The sequence below is a fragment of the Dipodomys merriami genome, unplaced genomic scaffold (genome assembly GCF_024711535.1).
Source record: "Dipodomys merriami isolate MVZ:Mamm:240054 unplaced genomic scaffold, mDipMer1.0.p SCAF_94, whole genome shotgun sequence".
In the NCBI taxonomy this organism is placed as follows: Eukaryota; Metazoa; Chordata; class Mammalia; order Rodentia; family Heteromyidae; genus Dipodomys; species Dipodomys merriami.
This window is the reverse complement of record NW_027206557.1, coordinates 3,543,222-3,568,484: the sequence shown is the minus strand read 5'-3', so window position 1 is coordinate 3,568,484 and position 25,263 is coordinate 3,543,222. Positions and strand designations below refer to the sequence as shown.

Here is a 25,263-nt window from a genome sequence, read left to right as displayed (position 1 = left end):
TCTGTGATAGGAATCGACAGTTCAGGATATTTATATGTGGTATTGACGTCTCTAATTCATTTTTATTTGCCTTTTAAAATCATATGAACCTGGGCAGATAATTTCCTGGCTTTAATTTTTTCCACAACTCTGACTAATTCATGGATTTTACTTGTTCCCCTTTCGATATGCTAATGTTTTAAGACATAAAGTTCTAATATTATGTAAACAAATATTTAGCTTTTAGAGTTGTGTCACTTTATGTGACTAATCTTATTCAAATGAGAAATATTTATATTCACAAAGGGATACTTTTAAATTTTTGTATATTTTAGCATTTTTGAAACATTTTCTTAATTTCTTATCATGATTGTTGTTAGCCTGTGTAATTTATTTTACTTTGAAACTAGTTACTTAAAAAAAATAAGCTCAACATTATACTCATCCTTTAAAAATTTTTCCTTTGGATGAAGGAGAAGAAAGGAATGCTAAATACATGGGCTCTTCATTATGATATCATCTGTCTTGTTTTTTGTACTTTTTACTGAGAGGATTATCACCCTTAAATATGAAGGGAGAGGAGAATAGGGTAATGGAACAGAAGAGCAGGGCAGGGGAAGGAGGGTGAGGGTCTGGGGAGGGAAGGGGAGAGAAATGAAGAGGAGAGGAGAGGAAGGGAGGGAAGTAAGGGAAGGGAGAGGTTGGGGAGGAAAAGGGTGGACTATAGAAGAGAAGAGGGGAAAGGAAGGGAGAGGAAAAGAGAAGAGACAGTAGGGGAGGGAAGAAGAGAGAAAAGGAGGGGAGGGAAGAGAGGAACAGGCATGTGTGCCTGTCTCAGGGAGGGTTTAGGGTCAGAGGCAGCTTGTTCCCTATTCCCATTTAGTATTTTTGGCAAGCTCACAATATACTTCCTAAGATAATTTTATTATCATGTTAGGGAAATTACTGTTTTAAGAAAAGTACATCTGAGCTCGGCACTGGTGGCTCATGCCTGTAATTCTAGCTATTCAGGAGGCTGAGCTCTGAGGATCAAGGTTCAAAGCCAGCCCGGTCAGGAAAGTCCATGACACTCTTATTTCTAGTTAACCACCAGAAAACCAGAAGTGGCACTGTGGTTCAAGTGGTTGAGTGCTTGCCTTGAACTGAAGAGCTGAGGGACAGTGCTCAGGCCCAGAGTTCAAACCCCATGACAGACGAGAGAGAGAGAGAGAGAGAGAGAGAGAGAGAGAGAGAGAGAGAGAGAGAGAGAGAGAGAGAGAGAGAGAGAGAGAGAATACACCTGAATAGCCATTGGTTATAAAGACCTAACTTCTGAGAGGTTTTTCAGTTATTAAAGTCTTAAAAATCTTTTGCTGCAGGGTGTTGGTGGCTCATGCCTATGATCCTAGCTATTCAGGAGGCTGAGATCTGAGGATCAAGGTTCAAAGCCAGCCTGAGCAGGAAAGTCTGTGAGACTCTTAACTCCAATTAACCACCAGAAAACTGGAAGTGGCACTGAGGTTCAAGTGGTAGAGCACTTGCCTTGAGCTCAAGAGCTCAGGGACAGCACCCAGGCCCAGAGTACAAGGGCCATGACCGCCCCGCCCCCCCTCCCCCCTGCCCCCCTCCCCAAAAAAATCCTTTGCCTTGGCAAAGCAGATGAGTTTCTGACTGTGCTTATCTCCTTTTTTGAATCCTTTTTTCTTAAGAGGTTTCCCCTTTAACTGATTTTTTTTATTGTTAATAAAAAGATGATGTACAGAGGGGCTTCAGTTAGATAAGTCAGGTAAAGAGTACATTTCTTTTTGGATAGTGTCACCCCTTTCCTCCCTCTTTCCCAGTTTTTCCCTCCTGTCCCCACCCACAAGTTAAATAGTTCATTTTCAATGTAGTGTCTTGTGAGTACCACTACTGTATTTGTTCCCCCTTTGTCCCTCCATTTCTGTGCCTCACATTACCCTTCCAAAGACAGATAAATGAACAAACAAGATAAAATGAAAATAAAAACAGCAAAAAAGGAAAAAACCTCTTGTTTCCATTTCCTGAAGTCCATTTTGATAAGTATTATTTTGTATGATCAGGCACATAAGCATGCACTTTTTTTTTTTTTTTTTTTGCTTTTCAATGTTATTTTTAGAATGGTTAACAAAATGAATATTAGGAAGCTGAAACATGTTTTGTCAGGAGGGAGAGGAAGTCAGAGAATGAAGGGAAGATAAATATAAGAAGAGAAGAAGTGTGGGCAATTACAATCATTATATGTGAAAAACAGAACCAGGTAACGAGGGTATGAACAGAGATAGGAAATATAGGGAAGAATCTCCCCTCACTTTTATTTACTTATTTTTTTAACATAATTTGTTCTGTAAGGAGCAGGCGATTATATAATAAAAAGCATAACTTACTGGGAGTTTAAGGTACTAAGCAGTGTGTATTTTCATTATATTTTCTTCTTACAATAGCAGCATCATACTGCTTCACCTGTGAGGAAGCTAATAAGCTCCCAGAGCTGAAATAAAGATGCTGAGATGTATCTTTATGTCTCTTGAGCTGTAGATTTCCCTTCTGGGCTGATAAGCGTGTTGTGTTCATCAGCATGTTTCCCTTCCCTTGGTTTGCTCTCTCCCAACACCCTCCAGACTCACATCTTTGTGCATGGTTTCCAGCTGACTTTTCTTTTTTTTTGATTGCTTGGTAAACAACCTGGAGGCCTAAGTATTATCTTTGTGCTAAGCTTATCCTGATTATTTCAGACATTGTTAATCACCCTCCCACAGTCCTTTAAATTATTTCAGAGTCATTGTTACATTGTTGTTATATTAATTGGTTAACTCTCACTGAACTTTCTGAGGGTAGCTACTATGTCTTTCTAGCATATATTGGTTGAGTGGAAATCTTTTTTGTTTGTTTTGTTTGTTTGCTTGCTTGTTTCTGTCCTTTGGCTTGAACTGTGCACTGTCTCTGAGCTTTTTTGCTCAAGGCTAGTTCTCTACCATTTGAGCTACAACTCCACCTCTAATTTTGGTGTTGATTGGAGATGAGAGTCTCATGGACTTCCTGACCGGGCTGGCTTGGAACCACAATCCCCAGATCTCAGCCTCCTGAATAACTGCAAGTTACTCGGTTATATCAGGTATGAGCCTCTGGCACCAGGCTGGAAATTGTTTTCTTTTTCTTTTTTTCTTTGGTTGGTCATGGGGCTTGAGTGCTGTCCCTCAGCTCTTCAGCTCAAGGCTAGCATTCTACCACTTGAGCTACAGTGCCACTTCTGGTTTTCTGGTGTTTTATTGGAGATAAGAGTTTCACGGACTTTCCTGCCTGGGTGGCTTTGAACCTTGATCTCAGCCTCCTGTGTAGCTAGGATTACAGGTGCGAGCCACCAGTGCCCGGCTTTAAAATTTTCATGATCATTACATCTGAGAAATAATATCCCCTATTTTCCCACTTGATAATATAACCTTTAGGGAGCTCTCTTTTAAACTCCAACATAGCATTCATACTGAATCCATCACATATAATGCTAATTTAATGAATGCTTGTAGTTTGTTTATAATAAGTTATTAACCTTGTTCACAGTTTAAGGCTGTGATAAATAGCTTGACAAAATACACAGTAGTGGTCTTTGTAAAACTATTAAAGTTTCCTATTAATATGAGACACATTAAAATGTCTAAAGACAAGTTCAGGAGAAGAATTAGTATATAGAACCAACTTTTATTTTCCTGAGTCCTAAAGTAATTAGTCTCATGAAGTTATTTATTGAGGTAACACTTGGATAGTAGTTGAGAATTTGTGTAATTTTTCCATGGTATGTAATTTAAAATATTAGCTATTTAGCTTGACACATGTATTCTATTTGTTGATTTCCTGTGTTTACTTAGGGCTTTAAAATTTATTTATTTATGGCTAAGGGTTAAATTTTAAATGTAATTGGATATCAAGCACAAATTACTTGTAGAATGTTCAAACAAAAAAGTGTAATAAGCTAGCATTTTTTTGTTCAACTAATTACCAGTTATTACTTTGAAGTGTAAATGGTGTACATCTACAAATGATGGTAGGTTTATTTGTATAATTTGAGTATAAAGTAAAAAAGTGATGTTTAATGGTAAATTTATAACCCTATAGGCTCTAGAAATCCATTCATAGTTGTTTTGAAGGCAATATCTACTAGAATCCTACTGAGAACATTTTTATGTCTTTGCACATAGAAAACATGTTTCCTTGTTTTTGGGTTAGGTTTGCACTAAAGATTAATGAGTGAGTGCTTCAGTTTTTCTGTATCTACACCAAGTTTCTCATGTGTGTGTGAAAGAGAGGAAGTTGCACAGACTTCTGCACTCTTCCCTCTCTGTGTGTTAGTCTCTTGATATTTCCTGTCTGCCTTTTGACAGCTGAACGCTGGACTGCAATATATGGTTGGCCACAGGTCACGTTTGCATTTCTTCACTTGTGTATTTTTACTCAGTGTCTAAAAGAAGTATGAGTCCAGAGAGACTTGGAAAACATGTAGCACGCTAGGTAATGGTAGTCTTCTTTCATGTACCCGACTCCACTGCTGTGCTTCAAAGACTCCACAAGTAGAGAAATGGGGAAAATGGAACCTTGTGGCTGTAGTATGAATGATGGAAAATGCTTGGTAGAAAAAACCTTGCAGGGCAAATCAAAACAGCATTAAAATTCCATATTGCTCTAGCCTGAATGCCTATCATCAGGAAAACAAGCAAGAATAAATGCTTTGTGAAGATGCAGTGTGGGAAGATATGGGAAGGAATCCTTACATACTGTTAGTATGAATGTAACCTGGTGCAGCCATTATGGAACTCAGTATGAAGGTTCTTAAGGAAACTAAAACAAGAACTACTCCTGATCCCAGTCTACCACTAATGGGCCTGTATGAAGAAACATAAGTAGATAGTCTAAGCCCAGACACCTGTACACCTGTATGTAGAGCAGCACTATTTACAATAGCTAAATTAGTGAATCAGCCTCAGTGTCCATCACCTGATTGAACAGATAAAGAAAATGTGGCATATATACACAATGGAGTAGTACTGAGTTACAAAGAAAAATTAAATTAACATCATTTGCAGGCAAATGGATAGAGCTGGATATCATATCCCAGACTGAAAAAGACAAATGGCCCATGTTTTCTCTCTTACGTTGGATCTACATTAAAAAAAAATGACCCAGTGTAAAATGGTGACTGTCTTGGTGGGAAGAATCAGTGGGAAAGAAGGACATACACATGTATGAAAATAGAATAATGGAGTTACTTTTGCTTAGCATCATCTTATATGGTCACATATAGCTATTGAGCTATTCTGCTCATCTGCTAAGATTATCCTAGATGTATACTAATTATTACAAATAAGGGAGAACATGGGACCTATGTTTCTTTGGGTCTGGCTTACTTCACTTAACATGATTTTTTTCCAAGACCTTCCATTTCCTTACAAATGGGGCAATGTCATTCTTTCTGATGGAAGCATATAATTCCATTGTGTGTGTGTGTGTGTGTGTGTGTGTGTGTGTGTGTGTGTGTGTGTGTGTGTGTGTGTGTGTGTACATTTCCTTGATCCATTCATCTACAGAGGGGCATCTGGGTTGGTTCCATATCTTAGTTATGGTTAGTAATACTGCAATAAACATAGTTGTGCTGGTAGTTTTAGTGTGGCCTTGTTTGTGGTCATTTGGGTAAATGTCCAGAAGTGGGATTGCTGGGTCATAGGAGAGCTCTATGTGTAGTCCTTTGAGAAACCTCCATAATCCTTTCCAGAGTGGCTGAACAAGTTTACATTCCCACCAACAGTGTAAGCAAAATGAACTCCAAGACATGGACATGAGGTTTTTCTTTGTTGTTGTTGTTCTCAGTGTACTACATAATTTCTGTGTGTGTGTGTGTGTGTGTGTGTGTGTGTGTGTGTGTGTGTGTGTGTGTGTGTGTGTGTGTGTGTTTTCCCCTATGATAACCCCAGTTGTCACTGTATTTGATTTTAGTACCCTGGGTATTGTATATATGTTTATCTGAACTAGGGAAGGGAAGGGTAACAACAAAATGGTGAGACACAAGGCAAAGGGGAACCCTATGCAACAGAGATACTCACAAGACAATATGTTGGAAATGATCTGTACAACTTGGTAGGGGGACAGGAAAGGGAAAAGGAGAAAAATGAGGGAAGGGGTAACAAGTTAGACAAGAAATGTACTCACTACCTTATGTAACTGTAACTCCTCTGTACATCACCTTGACAAAAAAGTTTTTTTTTTTAATGGAATAATGGAACCTGTTAAAATTGTTTAAAAAGTTGGGGAGGGGTAAGAAACAAAAATAGAGCTTGGCAAGATGGTTCAAGCCTATAATCCTAGCTACTTGGGAGACAGAAATTGGTATCCCTGCTCAAAGCCAGTTTGGGCATAAAAGTTAGATTCCATCTCAATAACTAGCTGGGCACAGTGGTGCATGCCGGTTATCCAGCTATAAGAAAAGCACAGTGGCAAGCATCTGTTATCCCTAGCATCATAGGAAGCCCAAGTAGGAAGATCACAGCCCAGGCCCAATACAAAAAAGGGCTGGAAGCCTGGCTCAAGTAGTAGAGAATCTGCATTGTAAGTGTGAGGCACTGAGTTCACGTTCCAGTACAGTAAGCAGGGAGGTGTGAGAAGCAAAAGTGGTTAAATTTAATCAAAGTATGTTATATGCACATTTACTTTTTTGGGGGAGGGAGGAGGGAAGGTGTGAATTCAGGGCCTGGGGACTGTCCCTGAGCATCTTTTGCTCAAGGCTAGCACTCTACCATTTGAGTTACAGAGCCACTCCCAGCTTCTTTTAAGTAGTTTATTGGAAATAAGAGTCTCACGGACTTGCCTGCCTGGGCTGGCTTTGAACTGCGATCCTCAGATCTCAGCCTCACTAGTAGCTAGAATTACAGATGTGAACCACAGGTGCCTGGCTGCAGATATATTTTTAAAACTAAAAGGAAAAAAGCTGGGCATTAGTGGGTCAAACCTGTAGTGCTAGCTACTCAGGAGGTTGAGACTTGAGGATTGCGGTTAGAAGCCAGCCCAGGCAGAAATGTCCCCATGAGACTCTTCTTTCCATTTAACCACTTGAAAACTGGAAGTGGCTCTGTGATTCAAAATGGTAGAGCACTCCCTGAGTTCAAGGCCTCACAACTGACATATATAAATAAATACATAAATAAATGGAAAAAAGGAAAGTCTCTCCTCACATACTTTTACAGAATCGACAATCATTTAGATGATGAGAAAACTGTTCATCAAGATGTCAGTTCCACATGTAGTTGATTACTGGTTTATGTATCATGTTAAAGCTTTAACTAAATGATATTTTAGCACCAGAAAATGAGAAATTCTACTTAATACTATTTAATAATTTTTTTTTCATGAGGCTGACACAATAACCTTTTTCTCTTTGGTCCTCTGTCCCTACTAGGCACAAAACTTTTTCTTTGCCTTTGAAAATAAGAAATAAATAGTGATTTGCAGGATTCTTTCAGAGTGGTCTTAATAGGACCTTTTCAGATCTTACAAATAATATTTCAAACCATATTTTATTTTTCTCTTGTGTTCAAGATTAATGGAGTAAGCATCTGATGAAATCTTCAATCTTTAATTATTTGTACTCAAAACCTTTTTTCCCTTTATAGTTGAGGCATAATTTTTTAGGAATTACCATTAAAATGTTAGTTTTCAATCTGTTTCCTTTAGTTTTCATGATCTGCGGTAAAACTTGACCTATAGACCTGAGGGTCAATTCTAACAGTCAAAGCCTGCTTTTCCACCTCCCTCTCCCTACCCCCCCCCCCCCCCTTTTGAAGACAAGGTTTTATTATGTAGTTCAGGCTAGCCTCAAACTTATGATCCTCCTTTCTTAGCCAAGTACTGGGATTATAGTTGTGTACCACCCCATTGGCTGTATACATCTTGAGCTAATGTGTTTCTTTTCTCTCCCAGAAATTCCCTCTGCTATTAGCTTTGATCTCTAATCTCTTTGCAGCCTGGTATGCATCGACTTTTATCATGAAACCTTTCCTAGGAAGTTTGCTGAAATTAAACACCAGTTTTCTGTGGCAAAATGGGTATCAATTTTGCCTCCCAAGCATTTGAGGACTGGAGAGATCTCATTTGAATATTAATTCTGTCACCTTCTAATTCTTTGACATGAGACAAATTATTCATGCTCAGTTAGTCATTTCATGTGTAAAATGAGTCTAAAAGTTTTTTGACAAATGAGTTACTGCAGATCATAGTCATTATGCTGGTTAAGTGTTTATCACAAAGGGATAACAGGTGTTCTGTTTGGTAGTACTAGTTAATATTGCTTGTGGTAAGGATGATGTTTGAGTATATAGTTCATGGCTAGGTCATTGATATAGCTCTGAGATTCTATCACTTTTTTTTTTTTTTGGTGCAGGAACTTGAACTCAGCCTGGGCGATGTTCTTGAGTTACTTTGCTCAAGGCTAGTGCTTTACCACTTGAACCATAGCTCCACTTCTAGCTTTTTTGGTAGTTAATTGGAGGTAACAGTCTTAGTGGCTTTCTTACCTGGGCTGATTTTGAACTGTGATCTTCAGATCTCAGTCCTGAGTAGCTAAGGTTATGGGCATGAGCTACTGTGCCTGGTAGAAGAACTTCTCTTTATGGAGATAGATAAGAATGTCTTTACATAGTAAACAGGAAGCAGAGCTCACTTTTTTGAAGGCTTCTGGCTCTGTTCTATCAAATCCACAAAATTTTCATGGCTTTTCTGGACTATCTGTAAGGGGAGCCTTGATATGTATTCTGATATATGTTCTGAAATTCAAAACAGTGATTTGAAGGACTTATTTATTAATTTTGAATAATGTTTTGAGTTGATCCCTACAGGTTTCTAAACATCAGTAGCCAAGATTGAAATAAATAATTTTTCACATACTTCACACTCAGTATGTGAAACACTTAAGCTCGACAGACATTTATTAATATATCTCCCATATTATAGTTATTTTATAGTTGCTGGATTTACACAGATGAGTAAAGTAGAGCTTCTGCTTTTGAGTTTAGGGTTAATTTGAGACATGGAAATGGGATGTTTCAGTGGATGATTTGTTCTCCAGTGACAGTAAGGTTGGAGTCTTAGGGGTCACAGGAGAGGGTAACTGAAGGGAAGACATAAATCTCAACCCATGACCTGTCTCGGAAGAAAAAAATGGTTGACAGGTTTGATTCCGAGTCAGAGACCCAGCCCAAAGTGGCTTCCATGTTGATGAGAAATAACTGCCTGCGAAGTTTAGGGGTGGCTTGATGCCCAGGTGCTAACGGTGCCTTCTGAGGCTCTCATTTACCTGTGTCCTTAGAAAAGTCAAGTGGCCTCTGTGATCCCAGAACTTACTGTGCAGGAAGTATAACTTTTTTTTTTTAAAGTTGAGCTCAACTTAGGAATTTGGCTTCTCATTTGCTGTGAGGTGTGTTAAACCCTTGCTTGGCTCTGCCACTGTGGCTAGTGGGATACGATTTAGTTTGTGTAAGCCAGAGCTTCTCCTCAGTCTTAGAATGGGGTCTTGTAGCTTGCCTTAGCATAGGAGGACAGAATGGATGGTTGGGAAGAACTGAATAAATATTCCTTAGGGTATAAAAGCGAGAGGTCTTTTTTTTTTTTTTTTTTTTTTTAAAGGAGCCATGTATTACGATGTATGTAAGAAATAGTAAGCAGTTAAGTGTTATCTAGTATGTTCTGTGAATCTAATTATAAAAATAATAATGCAATTAAGTATTTGCCACTGCCAGACCTAGTTTCCATACACTAATTTCTAATTCTCCTAGTGAGGTACTCAGTACACTGTCTTGAAGATGAGGAGACTTCAGCCTGAGCATGAGCTTATGGCTGATAATTGGAACTGGAGTCAGATCCAGATTATCTGACTGGAGTCAACTCCTCTGGACTTCATGGTATATTCAGTACTTTTGCCTGGGCTGCTAAGGAAAAACAAAAAGGGTGCTAGATTTCTCTGGGGTTTGTTTTCTTCAAGCCCAGAGTTTTATCCTATCCAACTGAGTCAGTAGTGGGTCTGAATAGTCTCTGTATCTTGTTAAACCCTTGATTTGTTTGGCTTTCCCACCAGACTTTTTGATACAGTGGGGGTAGATTAGCATTTCTGAGAGGTTTGTGGATATTCTGGTTTGAGGGCCACATTGGATGCTACTGATGGTGCTGATCTGAGGGCCATATTTTGAGGATCACTTCACGGTCTTTGGGAGACTAAAGACTCCATGTTGAAATGAATATAACTTTTATTGGTATTTTTGTTGGCAAATACTTTTGTGAACTCACAGACTTTAATAATATAGATACCAGGAATATATTTGGTTACTGTAATATCCTCTTCCATATGTCAAGGTCATTCTATAAGTGTTTCATATACAAAAATATATTTAAGCATGTAATTTTTTCTACAGAATGTTAATAGAAAAAGTAACATGAATACATATATTTTCACACCTAGTTAATAGTTATAAAAGTACAACCTCTTTGATGGACTATTTGAAGGTCAAGTTGCAGACTTTAGAACCACTTTACCCATAAATACTTTAACACACATCTTCCTGTATTTTCTCTTACATTATTACAGTACTGCTATCACAGTGAAGAAATTATTCCCCCAAGTTACCTAAAATGCAGTCATATTCAAATTTCTCTACTTGTCCCAATATGTCTTGCATATCTGCTTAATTTTTGGTACCAGCATCCAGTCAAGCACAATCACACATTAAAGGTTAGGTTCTGCATTATATAAAACAGTAAAAGGTTTGTTTGCTGTAACAAATATCCAAACTTAATGAAGGCTTAAAGAAGGAAGATGGTTATTTCAGTTCTATTTAATCACCTGGAGATAAGGTGGTGCAGGTCTGGAAAGATGCTCTGTTTTCCTCAATATGTGATTTCATCTGAGGCCAAGACACCTGCTGTACCCCATTATAATGGAGTCAGAGGGAGAGCAGTGTCTGTACCTGAGAGATGTTCAGATAATGTCTGCTCCTGCCTCATCATGCCCTATAGTCTATAACAGAGGACCACAGGCTTTAGTTTGGATGGACATGTGTCTACTATTATCAAGAAAGAATGGCTGTGGGTGGGAATAATACATAGTAAATAGCTATAGTAAATCCACACAGTAACTCATGTCTTTTATAACATTTCTTTTTTGAGGCATATAGGGCTAATAATTGCTCCTACAGTGAATCCAGATTATCCTTTTAAAAAAATTGTTCGGTTCATATCTTGTAGATGATCTGGTTACTTCCATTTGTTAGTTGTCACTGCTCACAGCTGGCAGTGTCTTCATCCCTTTCTGATTTGCTGTTTTCCTCTGGGCTGGGTAAGCAGGTAATGAAAACCCTCGTTTCATGGTGTAATTCATTGTGTCTTATACGTTCTCTTTAATCTTAAGGAGTCTGACAACCTCTAACTTTGAAGCTCTTTCTTTTTCCCCAGCTCCACTGAAGTATAATAAATGATAATTGAATACCTTCCATGTGTACAATGTGACATATAATGAAGTGAATTAGCATATCCATCCACCCCTTCACATAGATACCTTTTTTAGTAATGCCCCTTTCCTCCCCTTTTCTCTTCTTGTTTGCATGTGGGTACCCAGCTTCCCATTTATCCTTTCTCTATTATAATTCTTGGTACCTTAGCATAAGATGAGTTGATAACCTTGGAGCTCTTGTTTAGAGCTCATTTAACTAATGAGAGGGCTGAAGCTCCTAGGGATAGCAGTTTTTTAAAGTAGATTTTTGTTTATAAAAAGTACAATAGTTAGAACTATCATTAAAATAGGAATCATTGCTCCGGATCTTCCACTTATAAAAAGTTTGCCATGATTTTACTTAAAGACCTTGTAGCTTGGATTGAACCTCTAGGAGGTATTGTTACCTTATTCCCTCTCTCTGGGAATGGTTCAGATATATGCATACTAAATGTTCATTTATTAGACAGTATTTAATTTGACATACCACTCATACTAGTTAAGCCTGATTAGCATCTTCTATCAGTCAAGATGGGCTGAAGTATGTTGCAGTCATAAGCAAAAAATTGTCTCTTTTCCTCTGTAAACAAGTCTGTAGTCAATATGTGTTCCTTTGAAAATTGCCCAGCTATGTGATTGTCATTAATCAGATATAACTATGACAATATAATCTATTTAAATACAATTTAATTTCTTTATAAGCAGAGTTACTCCTTAAATTGAAATATATGATGCATAATATTGTCATTGATACAGTAAATATGGGCTAGGGATGACTAACAACTAGGAGATTGATCTTTTCCCTTAATGAGTGGCTTAATTTTTCTCCAATACAGCTTTCCCCTGTGTGATTGGTTATGTGATAGTAACTATATCTTTCTCAGGTTAGGGAACACGGTATCATAGAAATTATCATTATGTCAGTACATTTCATAAACTGTATCATAGTACTGATAGAGGACATGCTGTAATCAGTCTGTAGGACAGGGAACTTAACATTGATACTTTTCATTCTTAACAATGTGGGTTGTACAAAATGAATACCTAAGATAGGCCTTTTGATCTCGTGTGTGTGTGTGTGTGTGTGTGTGTATGTGTGTGTGTGTATGTGTGTGTGTGTGTGTGTGTGTGTGTTCTGAATCTAGGCCTTGTGCATTGTGCTGCACTCCCAGTGCTGTCTGTTGTCTTTAATGTCTAAGTCATTTTAAAATATGAGACTGACATAAAGGTAAGTAGTTCTAGCTGGGTGTCAGTGGCTCATTCCTGTAATCCTAGCTACTCAGGAGGCTGAGATCTGAGGATCAGGGTTCAAAGCCAACCTGGGTAGGAAAGTCTATGAGACTCTTATCTCCAGTTACAGAAGACTGGAAGTGGAGCTGTGGCATAAGTGGTAGAGCGCTAGCCTTGAGCTGAAGAGCTCAGGGACAGTGCCCAGGCCCAGAGTTCAAGCCCCACAACCCCCCCCCCCACCACCACCACCAAAAGGTAAGTGGTTCTATGAAGAATTGTTTTAAATTTTGAATTTAGAAAAAAAGATTTATTACAAAAAGTCATAATTGGTCAAATAAAAGTAAATGTACTTGAAGTTATAAAAATTGAAATGTATATGCATTAATATCAATAATCCATTAGCTTCATTGGTTTGTAGTTTAAACTTTAAAATACTATGGGGTTGTCTTATAGGGAAAATTAACATTGACATATTTGTGGTGGATAGTGATGAATTAAGATTGTTGCTGGGCACCAGTGGTTCACACCTGTAACCCTAGCTAGTCCGAGGCTGAGACCTGAGGATTGCAGTTTGAAGCTAGCCTGGGCAGGAAAGTCCATGAGACTCTAATCTCCAGTTAATCACAGAAATAGCCTGAAGTGGCACTGTAGCTCAAGTGAAGGAGTGCTAGCCTGGAGCAAAGGAGCTCAGGGACAGCATCTAGGCCCAGAGTGTAAGTCCCAGAACCAGCAAAACAAACAAAAACACCAAAAGAACAGATTATTTAATTTCCTCTCATTTCCTCTCATTTTAGGTCGAGACTTAATTTGCATCCAGTCTGTGGATGGGATGCTGATGGTGTTTGAGCAGGAAAGCTTTGCCTTTGGGAGGTTTCTCCCTGGTTCCCTGCTCCCTGGCCCCCTTGTATATAGTCCCCGAACAGATTCCTTCATCACTGTTTCTTCCTGCCGGCAAGTGGAAAGTTACAAGTAAGTCTGTATCTTCAACCTTTGCAGCCATGATTTTTTTTTTATGTGTTTGGTGCTGATTAATTATTTCCCACAAAGAGTTTGAATATTACTACAAAAGAAAAAGTGACTGGTTTCTTTGATAAAATATAACTGGGATGACTTTCGCTGTCCTTAGTGTAAGTATTAAGCACATTGCTACCACATAGAAAATGCTTGAATTTATCACCCTTGGATGTAAGATATCTGAAAGGCAATGTGGTGCAATATTGGATTGGAGCAGTATTTGGAGAGAGGCCTATTTCCTTCTACCAGGCCCACTTCCTAAAGTTTTTGGAACTTCTCAAGATGATTCCACTAGCTGAGGACCAGGTATTTAGCACTGTGGGGACATTTCATATTCAAACCATATCACTGTCCTTACCCTGGCTCTAAAAGAGGGTAGTAATGTTCATTTTGACAAGTTCATTATAAAGATTAAGTGCATTTACATTGTATTAGCAATTATAAACAATGTAGAGATTATTTAAAGTATATAAGGAGAAGCTGGGCACTAGTGGCTCCTGCCTATAATCCTAGCTACTCAGGAGGCTGACATCTGATGATCGCGGTTCAAAGGCAGCCCAGGCAGGAAAGTCTGTGAGACTCTTATCTCCAATAAACCGCCCAGAAAACCGGAAGTGGCACAGTGGCTCAAGTGGTAGAGTGCTCGCCTTGAGCTGAAGAACTGAGGGGCAGTGTTCAGGCCCAGAGTTCAAGCCCCATGACTGACAAAAAAAAAGTTTTTAAGGAGGGTTTAGGATGCAGCTTCTTAGTAGACCACTTGCCTATTATGTATAAGGCTCTGGGTTTGATCCCCAGAACTACAAAGAATAAAAGCACACAGGGGGATGTATATAGTTTACCTCCAAGGGATTAGAGCATCTGCCGACTTTGGTATTGTAAGGAGTTGTGATGTCCCAGAGCTAGTGCCTTGTGTCAGGCAGTGACTGTATCGGCATTCAATGTTCTGTGTGTGTATGTGTGTTTGTGTGTATATACATGTATACATACATCCATGCATGCATGCATATATTTCGGCCCCCATATGTATATACATATATTCAGGCTACAGCAGAGCTTTGTCTGCAGCACTGAGGAGGCTTTGAGCAGAGGTGGGACTTACTTCTAAGTGAGAACCAAGTATAGGAAGGTCCTAGGAGTATATAACAGTGACTGTTTTCTTCCCTCTCTCTGCTTCCACCTCCCAGAACCTGCAGTGCCTCCTAGTACCTTGCCAAATAGGTAACAGGCTTTAAAAATAAGCAATTATGGTGTTCATTTTAGTTGACTATTTTAAAAGAAGGTTCTGTTTTTCACCAGGCCTTAGGCTCTGGCCTTGAGTAAATATATGTATTTTCCATCTATGATAAAGACTTTTCTCTTTCTCAACTTTTTCTCAGCCTGTCCCCTGTGTCTGACCTGCTTTTCCTTTCTTCCTTCTTTGAACATGAAGATTCTATCTGGAAGCCTCTTTGCTCCCTGAGTTCTTCCTAGATCATCGCATAGTGTCTCATCCTCCTTAATTCATAGAGTAGCTGTTCAGCAATTCCCTTAAGTTTTTTGGTGCTTCATGCTTTCTCTGATATATAATACTTGCTTCTTGGTTTTTCTTCCTGGTCAAGTGTAATTGCCCACATGGAAGGAATTTTGTAGCCTCTGAGGAGCCTGGAACTTTTGCCTTTGAACTAAAAGCAGGTGTTCAGCAGGAAGTATATGGAGGACTGACAACATATAAAGAAAGCTTTGTTTGTTTCGGCATCTTGTAGTGCAAGTGATTGTCCCTGGCAATAGGAAGAACTTGTGAGCTGTTACAGAAATAGTTGTCCCTGGTGTCCTCTTCCAGTAAAGTTCTTCAGGTTAAACAGCAGGGTTTCAAAATCACCTGCTACCCCCCTGAGGTGACAACTATGTTTCACTTGCAGATAACTGATCAGAGGGTTTGCTGCTGCCCTATAGTCAGGGCACATCTTAGCTCCTTGCTGCTATGTTATGCTCTATGTGGAAGGGCATTGAATTCTGTGCTGGGGTCTGACTGCTGTGCTCCAGGGATCCAAAAGCATCATACTCTTTTGGATGTGCCCTGTTTGTGTTCTGAGAAGGTGTCAGGCCTATTCCAAAGTCTTTCTGTACTGGCTGGCACAGCAGCCTCCAAAGGAAGGCTTTTTCTTCAGTTTCTATCACTGAACTCATATGAGTGGTAATTAAAAATTCCAAGTGTATTCTTTATTTCAACTTTCTAAGTCTGCTTGAAATTGTTTTGTTTGGGGACCATATTTTTGTTTAGATTATTGGCCACAATTAAGAGGTTAAAATACGGGCTGGGAAGGTGGCTCAGTGGTAGAGCGCTTGCCTTGCATGCCTGAGGCCCTGGGTTCCATTCCTCAGCACCACATAAGCAAAAAGAAAAAAGCCGGAAGTGGCGCTGTGGCTCAAGTGGTAGAGTGCTAGCCTTGAGCTGAAGAGCTGAGGGACAGCGTCCAGGCCCAGAGTTTAGGCCCCACGACCGGACCCCCCCCCCAAAAAAAGAGGTTAAAATACATGCAATTGTGAGTTTGTTGTCATTAAGTTTACTGTCTGGTGTGTTAAAGTAATGAAATACTCTTGTGAGTTGTCTTCCAGAAAGACAAATGGTTCATCTTTGGAAACCAGGTGTCAGTTTTGGCTGAGTCTCTGCCTGCTATTTTGATGTTAACGAGGCCACTTTTAGGGGCTCTCATACCCTCAGATGAAATAATAACTGCAGTTACATTTATAGTTACATAAGAAACATCAAATAGCTCAGGGAGGTTTGGATTTTGCAACTATCTCATTAATATCCATAGCATCCTTGGTAGGGTAGCACCTGATGGTTAGTTAATTGCCTGAGGTGAGACCTACGGCAGGACTCACTTTGAGGGGCTGTTACTGTCTCTGTTACAGTGAGCTGGATAGGAAGTTGGAATGCAGTGTCTAATATTTGACCTTTTGGAAGCTGAGATTTTGAAGGTCTGACTCAGATGATGAAGAGACTTTTGCTGTAGCCACCTTTGGAGTTTTTTTAGTATGCTTTTACCAGGCTGGGATCTTCTCCCTGCCACCTTTTCTGTCTCATTTCTCGTGACTCACTCTTCCTTGCCCACATACCTCAAGCCCTCCTGTGGCCTTTCATGTCTCTTTTATGGTTACATGCCTTCACATGTGCTGTTGCCCTTGCCAACAGGCTACTTGTCTCTTTACCAGTATAGTATCTTCTTTTTTTCAATGGTGTTGTTTGAACTCAGTTCCTTGCGCTTGCTAGGCTGAGACCCTATTGTTAAGACATATCCAGCTCTCTCTTTCACTGTTTTTTTTTTTTTTTTTTTTGTCGGTCATGGGGCTTGAACTCTGAGCTTGGGTGCTGTCCCTGCACTCCAGCTCAAGGCGAGCACTCTACTCCTTGAGCCACAGCACTACTGGTTTTCTAGTGTTTTTTTTGTTTTAATGGGAGGGGGTCCGGTCGTGGGGCCTGAACTCTGAGGGCGCTGTCCCTCAGCTCTTCAGTTCAAGGCTAGCACTCTACCACTTGAGCCACAGTGCCACTTCCGGCTTTTTTTTCTGCTTATGTGGTGCTGAGGAATCGAACTCATGCATGCAAGGCAAGTGCTCTACCACTGAGCCACCTTCCCAGCCCATCTAGTGGTTTTTATTGGAGATAAGAGTCTCACAGACTTTCCTGCCCAGGCTGGCTTTGAACCGTGATCCTCAGATCTCAGCCTCCTGAGTAGCTAGGATTACAGGTGTGAGCCACCAGTGCCTGACTTCACTGGTTATTTTTAAGACAGGGTCTTGCTTCATGCCAGAGCAAGCATCTGAGCAATAATCACCTACTTTAAGGCTTCCCTTCATTGCTGGGTTACAGGTGTGTGCCACCATGTTCTGTTTCCCTTAGCAATAACAGTCGGCCTGGGCAGTCCTGGTCATACAGTCCTCCCCTCTTACGGATGTATACTATTTCTTTGCTCAGCTATACGTTGAGAAGGATCTTTTGAACTTTTGTGCCTTGAACTGCAATCTTCACTTTCTTAGCCTACGGTTATAGATGTGAGTTGCCAGTGTCAGTGTGATAAATTTTTACTCATCTTTTGAAACCTAGCCTTCTCTTCCTGAACTTCTATCTATCGCAAGCACATCTCCTACACAACTCGTTGCTTCTGCCACCAGCTTCCTCAGGATGTGTGCCTACTCTCTGTGAGCACAGGTACTCTGAGCTGTGCCTACTGGCTGTATCTGAATCCACATCACACATGTGGAAGGGCTTAAATCCAGAGACTTGATTCTCCATTGTTGTCCCTAGAGTAGCTCCCTTCTGCATGCTACATACAGAGGGAATGGGCTGCAGGTATTAGCTGCCAGCCTGGTAAAATCTATCTTATTTCATTCTAGCATCTTGATGAAATTAGAGCTTTTTTTAATCAGTATTTTTTTTTCTTGATTGAGATAAAATGGCTTTAGAGTTGCTGTTTGCCTTAGTGTATTTTGTAACACTAGAAATGAATATCCAAGGCTGAGTATTTTTTAAATAGTTTATTTCTTACGGTTCTAGATGTTGGGAAGTCCAAGATTATTAGTCCACCCTCTCATGAGACCATTTACTTATAATGTTTACCCATGACATGTTTCAAATGTTTAATTTGTGCTTTTTTTGTGTGTGTGTGTCGGCACTGGACCTAGACCTCAGGGCCTGCACACTTTCTCAGAGCTATTGTCACTCAGGACTAATACTCAGATCCACTTGCATCTTTTTGGTAGCTAATAGGAGAGAAGAGTCTGCAAAGAGAAGAGAAACTGCGATCCTCAGATCTCAGCCTCCTGAGTAGCTAGGATTAAGGCATGAATCACTGGCATCTAGCTACATTTGTACTTTGTAGAATTATTTACCCCTTTTCCATCTGTTTTGTACAGGTACCAAGTACTTGCTTTTGCAACAGATGCAGATAAAAAGCAGGAGACTGAGCAGCAAAAACTTGGTTCTGGAAAAAGACTAATTGTAAGGCCTTTGTTAAAATGATTTCAGTAATTTCCTATCTAATAATGTTTGTTAAGAATAAGAATTCCTAGGGGCTGAGAAGGTGGCTCAGTGGTAGAGCACTTGCCTTGCATGCCAGAGGCCCTGGGTTTGATTCCTCAGCACCACATAAGCAAAAAGAAAAAAGCCGGAAGTGGCACTGTGGCTCAAGTGGTAGAGTGCTAGCCTTGAGCTGAAGAGCTGAGAGACAGCGCCCAGGCCCAGAGTTCAGGTGCCACGACTGGACCCCCCCCCCCCCCAAAAAAAGAATAAGAATTCCTGGGAAAAGGGCTGAGAATGTGGCTTAGTGATAGAGTGCTTGCCTAGCATGCATGAAACCCTGGGTTCAATTCCTCAGTACCACATAAAGAGAAAAAACCAGAAAAGTGGTGCTGTGGCTCAAGTGGTAGAGTGCTGTTCTTGAGCAAAAGAAGCTCAGGGACAGAGCTCAGGCGCTGAGTTCAAGCCTTGGGACTGGCCAAAAAAAAAATTCCTGGGAAGAAAATCAGAAATATGTTTTATTCATTTCTGTTTTGTATGTACTATTATATCAATGATATAAAAATTTAATATTGGCTATATGATTTACTGATGATTAAATTTAACTTGCAAGGTAAATACAGTAGCTTTTTGAAAATTAAGTTTATTTTAACTGATAAATGAAAGCATAAAATTTCATATTAATGCTATACTTTGTGATGTTTTGAAATATGTGTACATTGTTTATGTTTAAATAAGGTTAGGCAAATTTACCTTCTCAAACTTTCACCCTTTTTTATGGTGAGAATAGTCAAAGCCCTTCCTTTCTTCCAGCTTTTGGGGCACACAGTACCTTACTGTTAGCTATAATCACCATGCTGTTCAGTAACACACAACTCCTTCTCATTCTGGTCTAACTGTAATTTTTCTATAAGTAAGTTATTGTCTAATTAGCTTGATGCTTCCTCCCCAAATAGCAGTTTTCTTACAGAAGTTTTTCAGAGAAGCAGAAGTCCTTTTCATGAGTATTTTTGAATCACTGAATTCCTAATACTATTTGGTAAGATATGGTATAAAACCTGCTGGGGTCTATAAAATACCAGATCCCAAGATAGAAAACAAACAGAACTCAAAAAGGAAGTGAAGGAAAATTTACTTTTGTGTTTTGATTAAAGCAGCTAGTTAAATTAATTTGCATTTAATATGAAGATGGACCAAACTTTTGTGTTCTTAGCTACTAAGTTAACCTGGGGTTTTGCTTTGCAGGTGGATTGGACTCTAAATATTGGAGAGCAAGCCCTGGATATATGCATTGTCTCTTTCAGTCCATCAGCATCTTCTCTTTTTGTCCTTGGTGAGAGGAACCTCTTTTGCCTCAAGGATAATGGACAGATTCGCTTCATGAAGAAGCTTGACTGTAGCCCAAGTTGTTTCTTACCATACTGCTCAGGTGTGCAGAGAGTTTTCTTTTATCTTTTCCATATGTCAAGGGTATGTTACACATACTAGAGAAAACCAAACTCATGCACATGTTTTAAACATCCAGGAAAACAGTTTTATACTGAACAAGTAATGGAAATTTTAACTTTCAGTGCTAGAAGAGAAGTTTGATAGAACACATATATTTGGTTCTGTCAGTTACCTTGCTTTGTAGAAAGTGACATGTAGAACTTGCCTTTAGCGTGTATTAATTTGTTCCATAATTGGGTGTTCATGCTTCCGAGTGAGCATCACTTATGAACAGAGCAGTGATGTCTATCTATGACTTTATAAGACAGCTTAGAAAGTCATTAGATTAAATGTTAATGAAATTTATACTTTCTGGTTGAAATGTAAACATGTTAGTTGTTATATAAACTTTTCAAATTTGTAAAATGACTTGTTTCCTTTTGCTATGGATAGCTTGAAGTTGTAAAATACTTTTTCTTTTTGAAAAATGATTTTTATTACCTAAAAATGTGTATGTGTTAAAATTAAGATGTTAATGTCATAAGTCATCTTAAAGAGATATAATGTACAGTTTCACTTGCCTGTTTTCTTACTTTCTGTGTCTTCAACCCACAGTTTCTGAAGGAACGATCAATACTTTGATTGGAAACCATAGTAGCATGTTGCAGATTTATCAGGATGTGACCCTGAAGTGGGCTACTCAGCTCCCTCATGTACCTGTGGCAGTAAGAGTTGGCTCATTGCAGTAAGTGGTTGATTTTTAACAGATTAAAGGATCTTAGCCAAGGAATTCTCTAGAAACCTTGTGAAATAATGTCAAGTGAAATTACAAAAAAATGACATGAATTATAGTGTAAGTGTCAGTAGCAGAAGTAATTTAAAATATAACTTGTTAAGAGAGAAATACGGCACGGTGCCAGTGACTCATGCCTATAATCCTAACTACTCAAGAGGATGAAATCTGAGGATCATGGTTCAAAGCCAGCCCTGGCAGGAACAGGAAAGTCCATGAGACTCTTATCTCCAATAAACCACTCAGAAAACAGGAAGTGGTGCTATGGCTCAAGTGGTTGAGTGCTAGCCTTGAGCTGAAGAGCTGAGGGATAGTGCCCAGGCCCAGAGTTAAAGCCCCAGGACTGACCTGAGAGAGACAGAGAGAGAGAGAGAGAGACAGAGAGAGAGAGAGAGAGAGACAGAGAGAGAGAGAGAGAGAGAGAGAGAGACAGAGAGAGAGAGAGAGAGAGAGAGAGAGAGAGAGAGAGAGAGAGAGAGAGAGAGAGAGAGAGGGAGGAGGATGTAAGAATACCTTAATTAGCGCCACTATTTAGTTTCATTTCATATTTGTGTGTCTTAGGTAGAGATTATTTGTTGGTAGGACATATGGGTATTATATTGTTCATAATGTTTCAACTTGTTTCATACCTTATTACAATGTGTAACTGGCTACTGATCATGTGTTGAAGTAGTTTAGATGTTTAATAGGACTTTTTAAAATGGCAGACCAAATCTATATTTAGCATTAAACTTACAAAATTTGACAAATAGTTGAGAAATGGGAAACCATTTCTCAGTGAGTGATCTTTCAAGGTCATTGGTATAATGGCAAGATTCTGAAAAACTATTCAACATCTCAAATTGTGTTCAGGAATTGAAAATCTCAGCTAGTGTCTAAAAACACAACTTTCTCCAAAGCTCCATGGATTTTCTTATCTGTTCAGTTTTGTTTATTTTAATATCCTATTGAACATTCAAAGATATCTTCAGTGACACCAAGGGGTCAATACTAATACTGTTGAATTTCAGTAATTCATATTTGCACAAATGGGTCATCTAAAGCCATGTTGTAAAACAAGAAATAACTGTTTGGAAAACACTATTTTTGAAAGAAGTTACATCCCTATGTTTTATGTTTAAGTAGAATTGATGTGCCCTTACACTTGGTCAATTTTTATCTTTTGAGTAATTGAACAATTTGAAATTGGTTGTTACAGTGTTCACTATCTGATGTTCTCAAATCCACTATACCGACTATTGGCATGCTGCATCAGACTGACTTAGCAGGGTTTAGAACAGGAGTCATTTCTTGTCAGCAGGGTATGGTCAGGTGATTTTCTTCTGAGGAAGCAATTCTTACTACAGTCTGTATGTCCATCCAAGTGCTATTCTCTTTGGCCTAACAAGTGACATCTCAGGTACAAGAAGAATGATCCACACCTGTGTGTATGTGGCCCATCTTGGCTCTTCTGCTCCATGTTCTTCAGGAGCTAGTGTCTTTAATCTTAAAAGTCACTGTAGTTTCTGTGTATTTGGGGCATATGAGAATGATGGAGAGAATGACTTCTGGAGAGTATTTCATTGATATGCTTAGCATATGTACACATTGCATAAATATGAGACTTTCAAGGCACTTTATGTTTACTCAGAAGTGTAAACATATGGCTTCTTAGTAGATATGTATTGTTAATTTATAGTTTCTAATCCACATGTAGCTTATAGATTAAGGATCTAGTAATAACTGAAGCTATGAATAAAAAATTAAATTTTTGTTGGGTGACAGTGGCTCATGCCTATAATCCTAGCTACTCTGGAGGCTGAGATCTGAGGATCACAGTTCAAAACCAGCCCAGGCAGGAAAAGTTGGTGAGGCTTCTATTAACCACCAGAAAAACCAGAAGTGGAGCTGTGGCTCAAAGTGGTAGAGCTGTTAGCCTTGAACAAAAGAGCTCAGGGAAAGTGCCAGGCTCTGAATTCAAGTCCCACACCAACCAAAAAAAAAAAAGTTCCACATAGTACACATATGATGCTTACATTAAAGGTAATGTGTATTGTAAGTAGTAGAACTCTAGGTAAATTAAATTGTATTCTAGGTCCTTACATGTATGAGAGGACCTTCCTGTTTCTCGGCTTTTTCCATCTTAACTACAAACAGTAAGATGTGATAATTTCAGTAGTATTTTCCAAAACTAATACATAATATAAATACCAATTATTTAATTAAAGGGTTTTATTGTTTTTAATATGCCTTAAAAGGTTAAGATGATTTTTGAAGAGATTTTACTGTAATTTTTTATTACTGAGGTAGCTGCAACATATTTATCTTTAGAATATCACTCAAAATTATAAACACTAGAAGAAACTTTTCTCATGCTTTTAATTAAATTTAGGATTAAACCTTTTTGGTACAAATTTTCTTGGCTAAGTGTTTCTTTGTATAGGAAATTATAGCTCTTTTGATTTCTTTCAATGATTAACAGCACAAGGAGTTGTGGAGAATGAAAGAAGAAAATCCTACCATATTTAGTATAATTTTTTTCTTTCTCTTCTTGTACCTTAGTTGTTCATTTGAACAAGTTATTTTTGTCAGTCCTATTGAATAATTTTTAGGACTAAAATGTGTCATTTTTGATGGTCATCATTACTTGCATGCATATATTCCCATTGTTTTATTAGATGATGTATAGATCTTACACTGCTTAAAGTGAAAAAGAATCAGTTTATAATGTCCCTGTGCCATGTGTCAAAGCTATCATTGGCACATGGTCTACCTTTGGTCTGCTCCTTTTCTTAAATTGTTGACTGTTTTGTCGATAAGTGTTTTAATCACTAGCAGTTATTACATAAGTAAATTAAAGTAAATTACAGAACCATATCTTTATTTCTGTTTGTCATTTGGGTCATAGCTCTCACAAAATTCTTATGAAAATTAGAACTCTGCTTGGCCTTATGTTTTCACTATCATTTTGTTTTTTAATGCAATAATGTAAAATACAGTGTCTTCCATACTTATGAAGAATGTAACTAATTACAGTTCCTGATTGTTTGGTTTTGTTTCATTATATAGCAAATCTGCTTGATTTGCCTTCCAGAAATCTTAAAAATGCTGTATAGTCCAGGAGGAGGAGTGGCACTTCAGTGCTGGCTGGTTAAATGATTTTCTGTTTTACAAATTGAATGTCTTTTGGCACAATTCTACTCACCACATATTTCCTCTGGATAACTTCTTCAGTTTATTTTCACTGAGGTAGTGGATATCTCTTAAAAAAATCTCTCTTCAGTCTTATTGTCACTGAGATATTGGATATCTCTCTTTCAGGGCTGGAAATGTGGCTCAAGTGATAGACCTCCTGCTTAGCAAGTGTGAGGTTCTGAGTTCAAACTCTAGTTCTTCCAAGAATATCAGAAACAACAAACCTATGCTGATGGATAAAGGGGATTTATGTTTTGGGTTTTTGACTGTCTAAAACAACAGGCATGTGCAGGGACTCAGTGGTTCAGTAGAGGACAGCCCTGCAGGGAAAGTGCTTTTCTTTTTTCTCTAGTTATAAAAGGTTTTGACTGTCACTAAGTACATACCTTCTTTTGTCCTGGAGATTACTTGTGTCAGGTTAGCAGCTACTTTCACCATTTTTGAGGTTCCATGTAATTTTATATCTTTGCAAGTAGTGGGCCTTTGTCATAACTGGAATTTGCTTCCATGGTTTTACTTTATTCCATATGTCTATTTCTCAGAGAAAAAAAAGAGATTATATTTTCTTCGTTGAGAATACAAGTGGGATTAAAAGGACTTTTTTAGGGTGATGATAAATTTACATGTTTATAATCTTCATAGAAGATTGTGATGAGATTGATCATGTATATTTGTGTGTGTGATCCTGTAAGTATTTGTGTGTATGTTTATCATTTAGGCCTAGCATCCACATATGAGAGGAAAAACTGTGACCTTTGAGCCTTAATATGATGGGCTCCTGCCCATCCATTTCCCTACAAATGACATAATCTCAAATTATCTTTAGGACTGAATAATATTATGTTGTATGTCTAAACTACATTCTTGCTCTATCCATCAGTTGTAAGGCATCTGGGCTGTTTAAATGGCTTTGGTGTTGTTTTTAGTGCTGTAGTGAACATGGTTGTGCAGGTGCCTCTGACTTATAGTCCTTCAGATAAATCTCATGCTGGATTCATGAAAGTTTTAGTTTTAGTGTGTTTTTCTCTTTTAAAAGAGTTTATTGTCAAGGTGATATACAGAGGAGTTAGTTATGTAAGGTAGTAAGTATATTTCTTGTCTAACTTGTTACCCTCTCCCTCATTTTTCTTTCTC

General features: G+C 38.7%; 1 protein-coding gene across 5 annotated transcripts in view; it reads left to right on the top strand.

Moving 5' to 3' along the window:
- The window catches only part of Bbs9 (Bardet-Biedl syndrome 9), a 318,806-nt gene that overhangs the window by 59,708 nt on the left and 233,835 nt on the right, over window positions 1–25,263 (top strand). For all 5 annotated transcript variants that reach the window (XM_070014257.1, XM_070014260.1, XM_070014259.1 and 2 more), the window contains exons 6-9: window positions 13,516–13,690; window positions 18,632–18,716; window positions 19,980–20,163; window positions 20,778–20,907. In XM_070014257.1, the coding sequence (XP_069870358.1) occupies window positions 13,516–13,690; window positions 18,632–18,716; window positions 19,980–20,163; window positions 20,778–20,907 (574 nt within the window). The remainder of the gene's footprint in view (window positions 1–13,515; window positions 13,691–18,631; window positions 18,717–19,979; window positions 20,164–20,777; window positions 20,908–25,263) is intronic.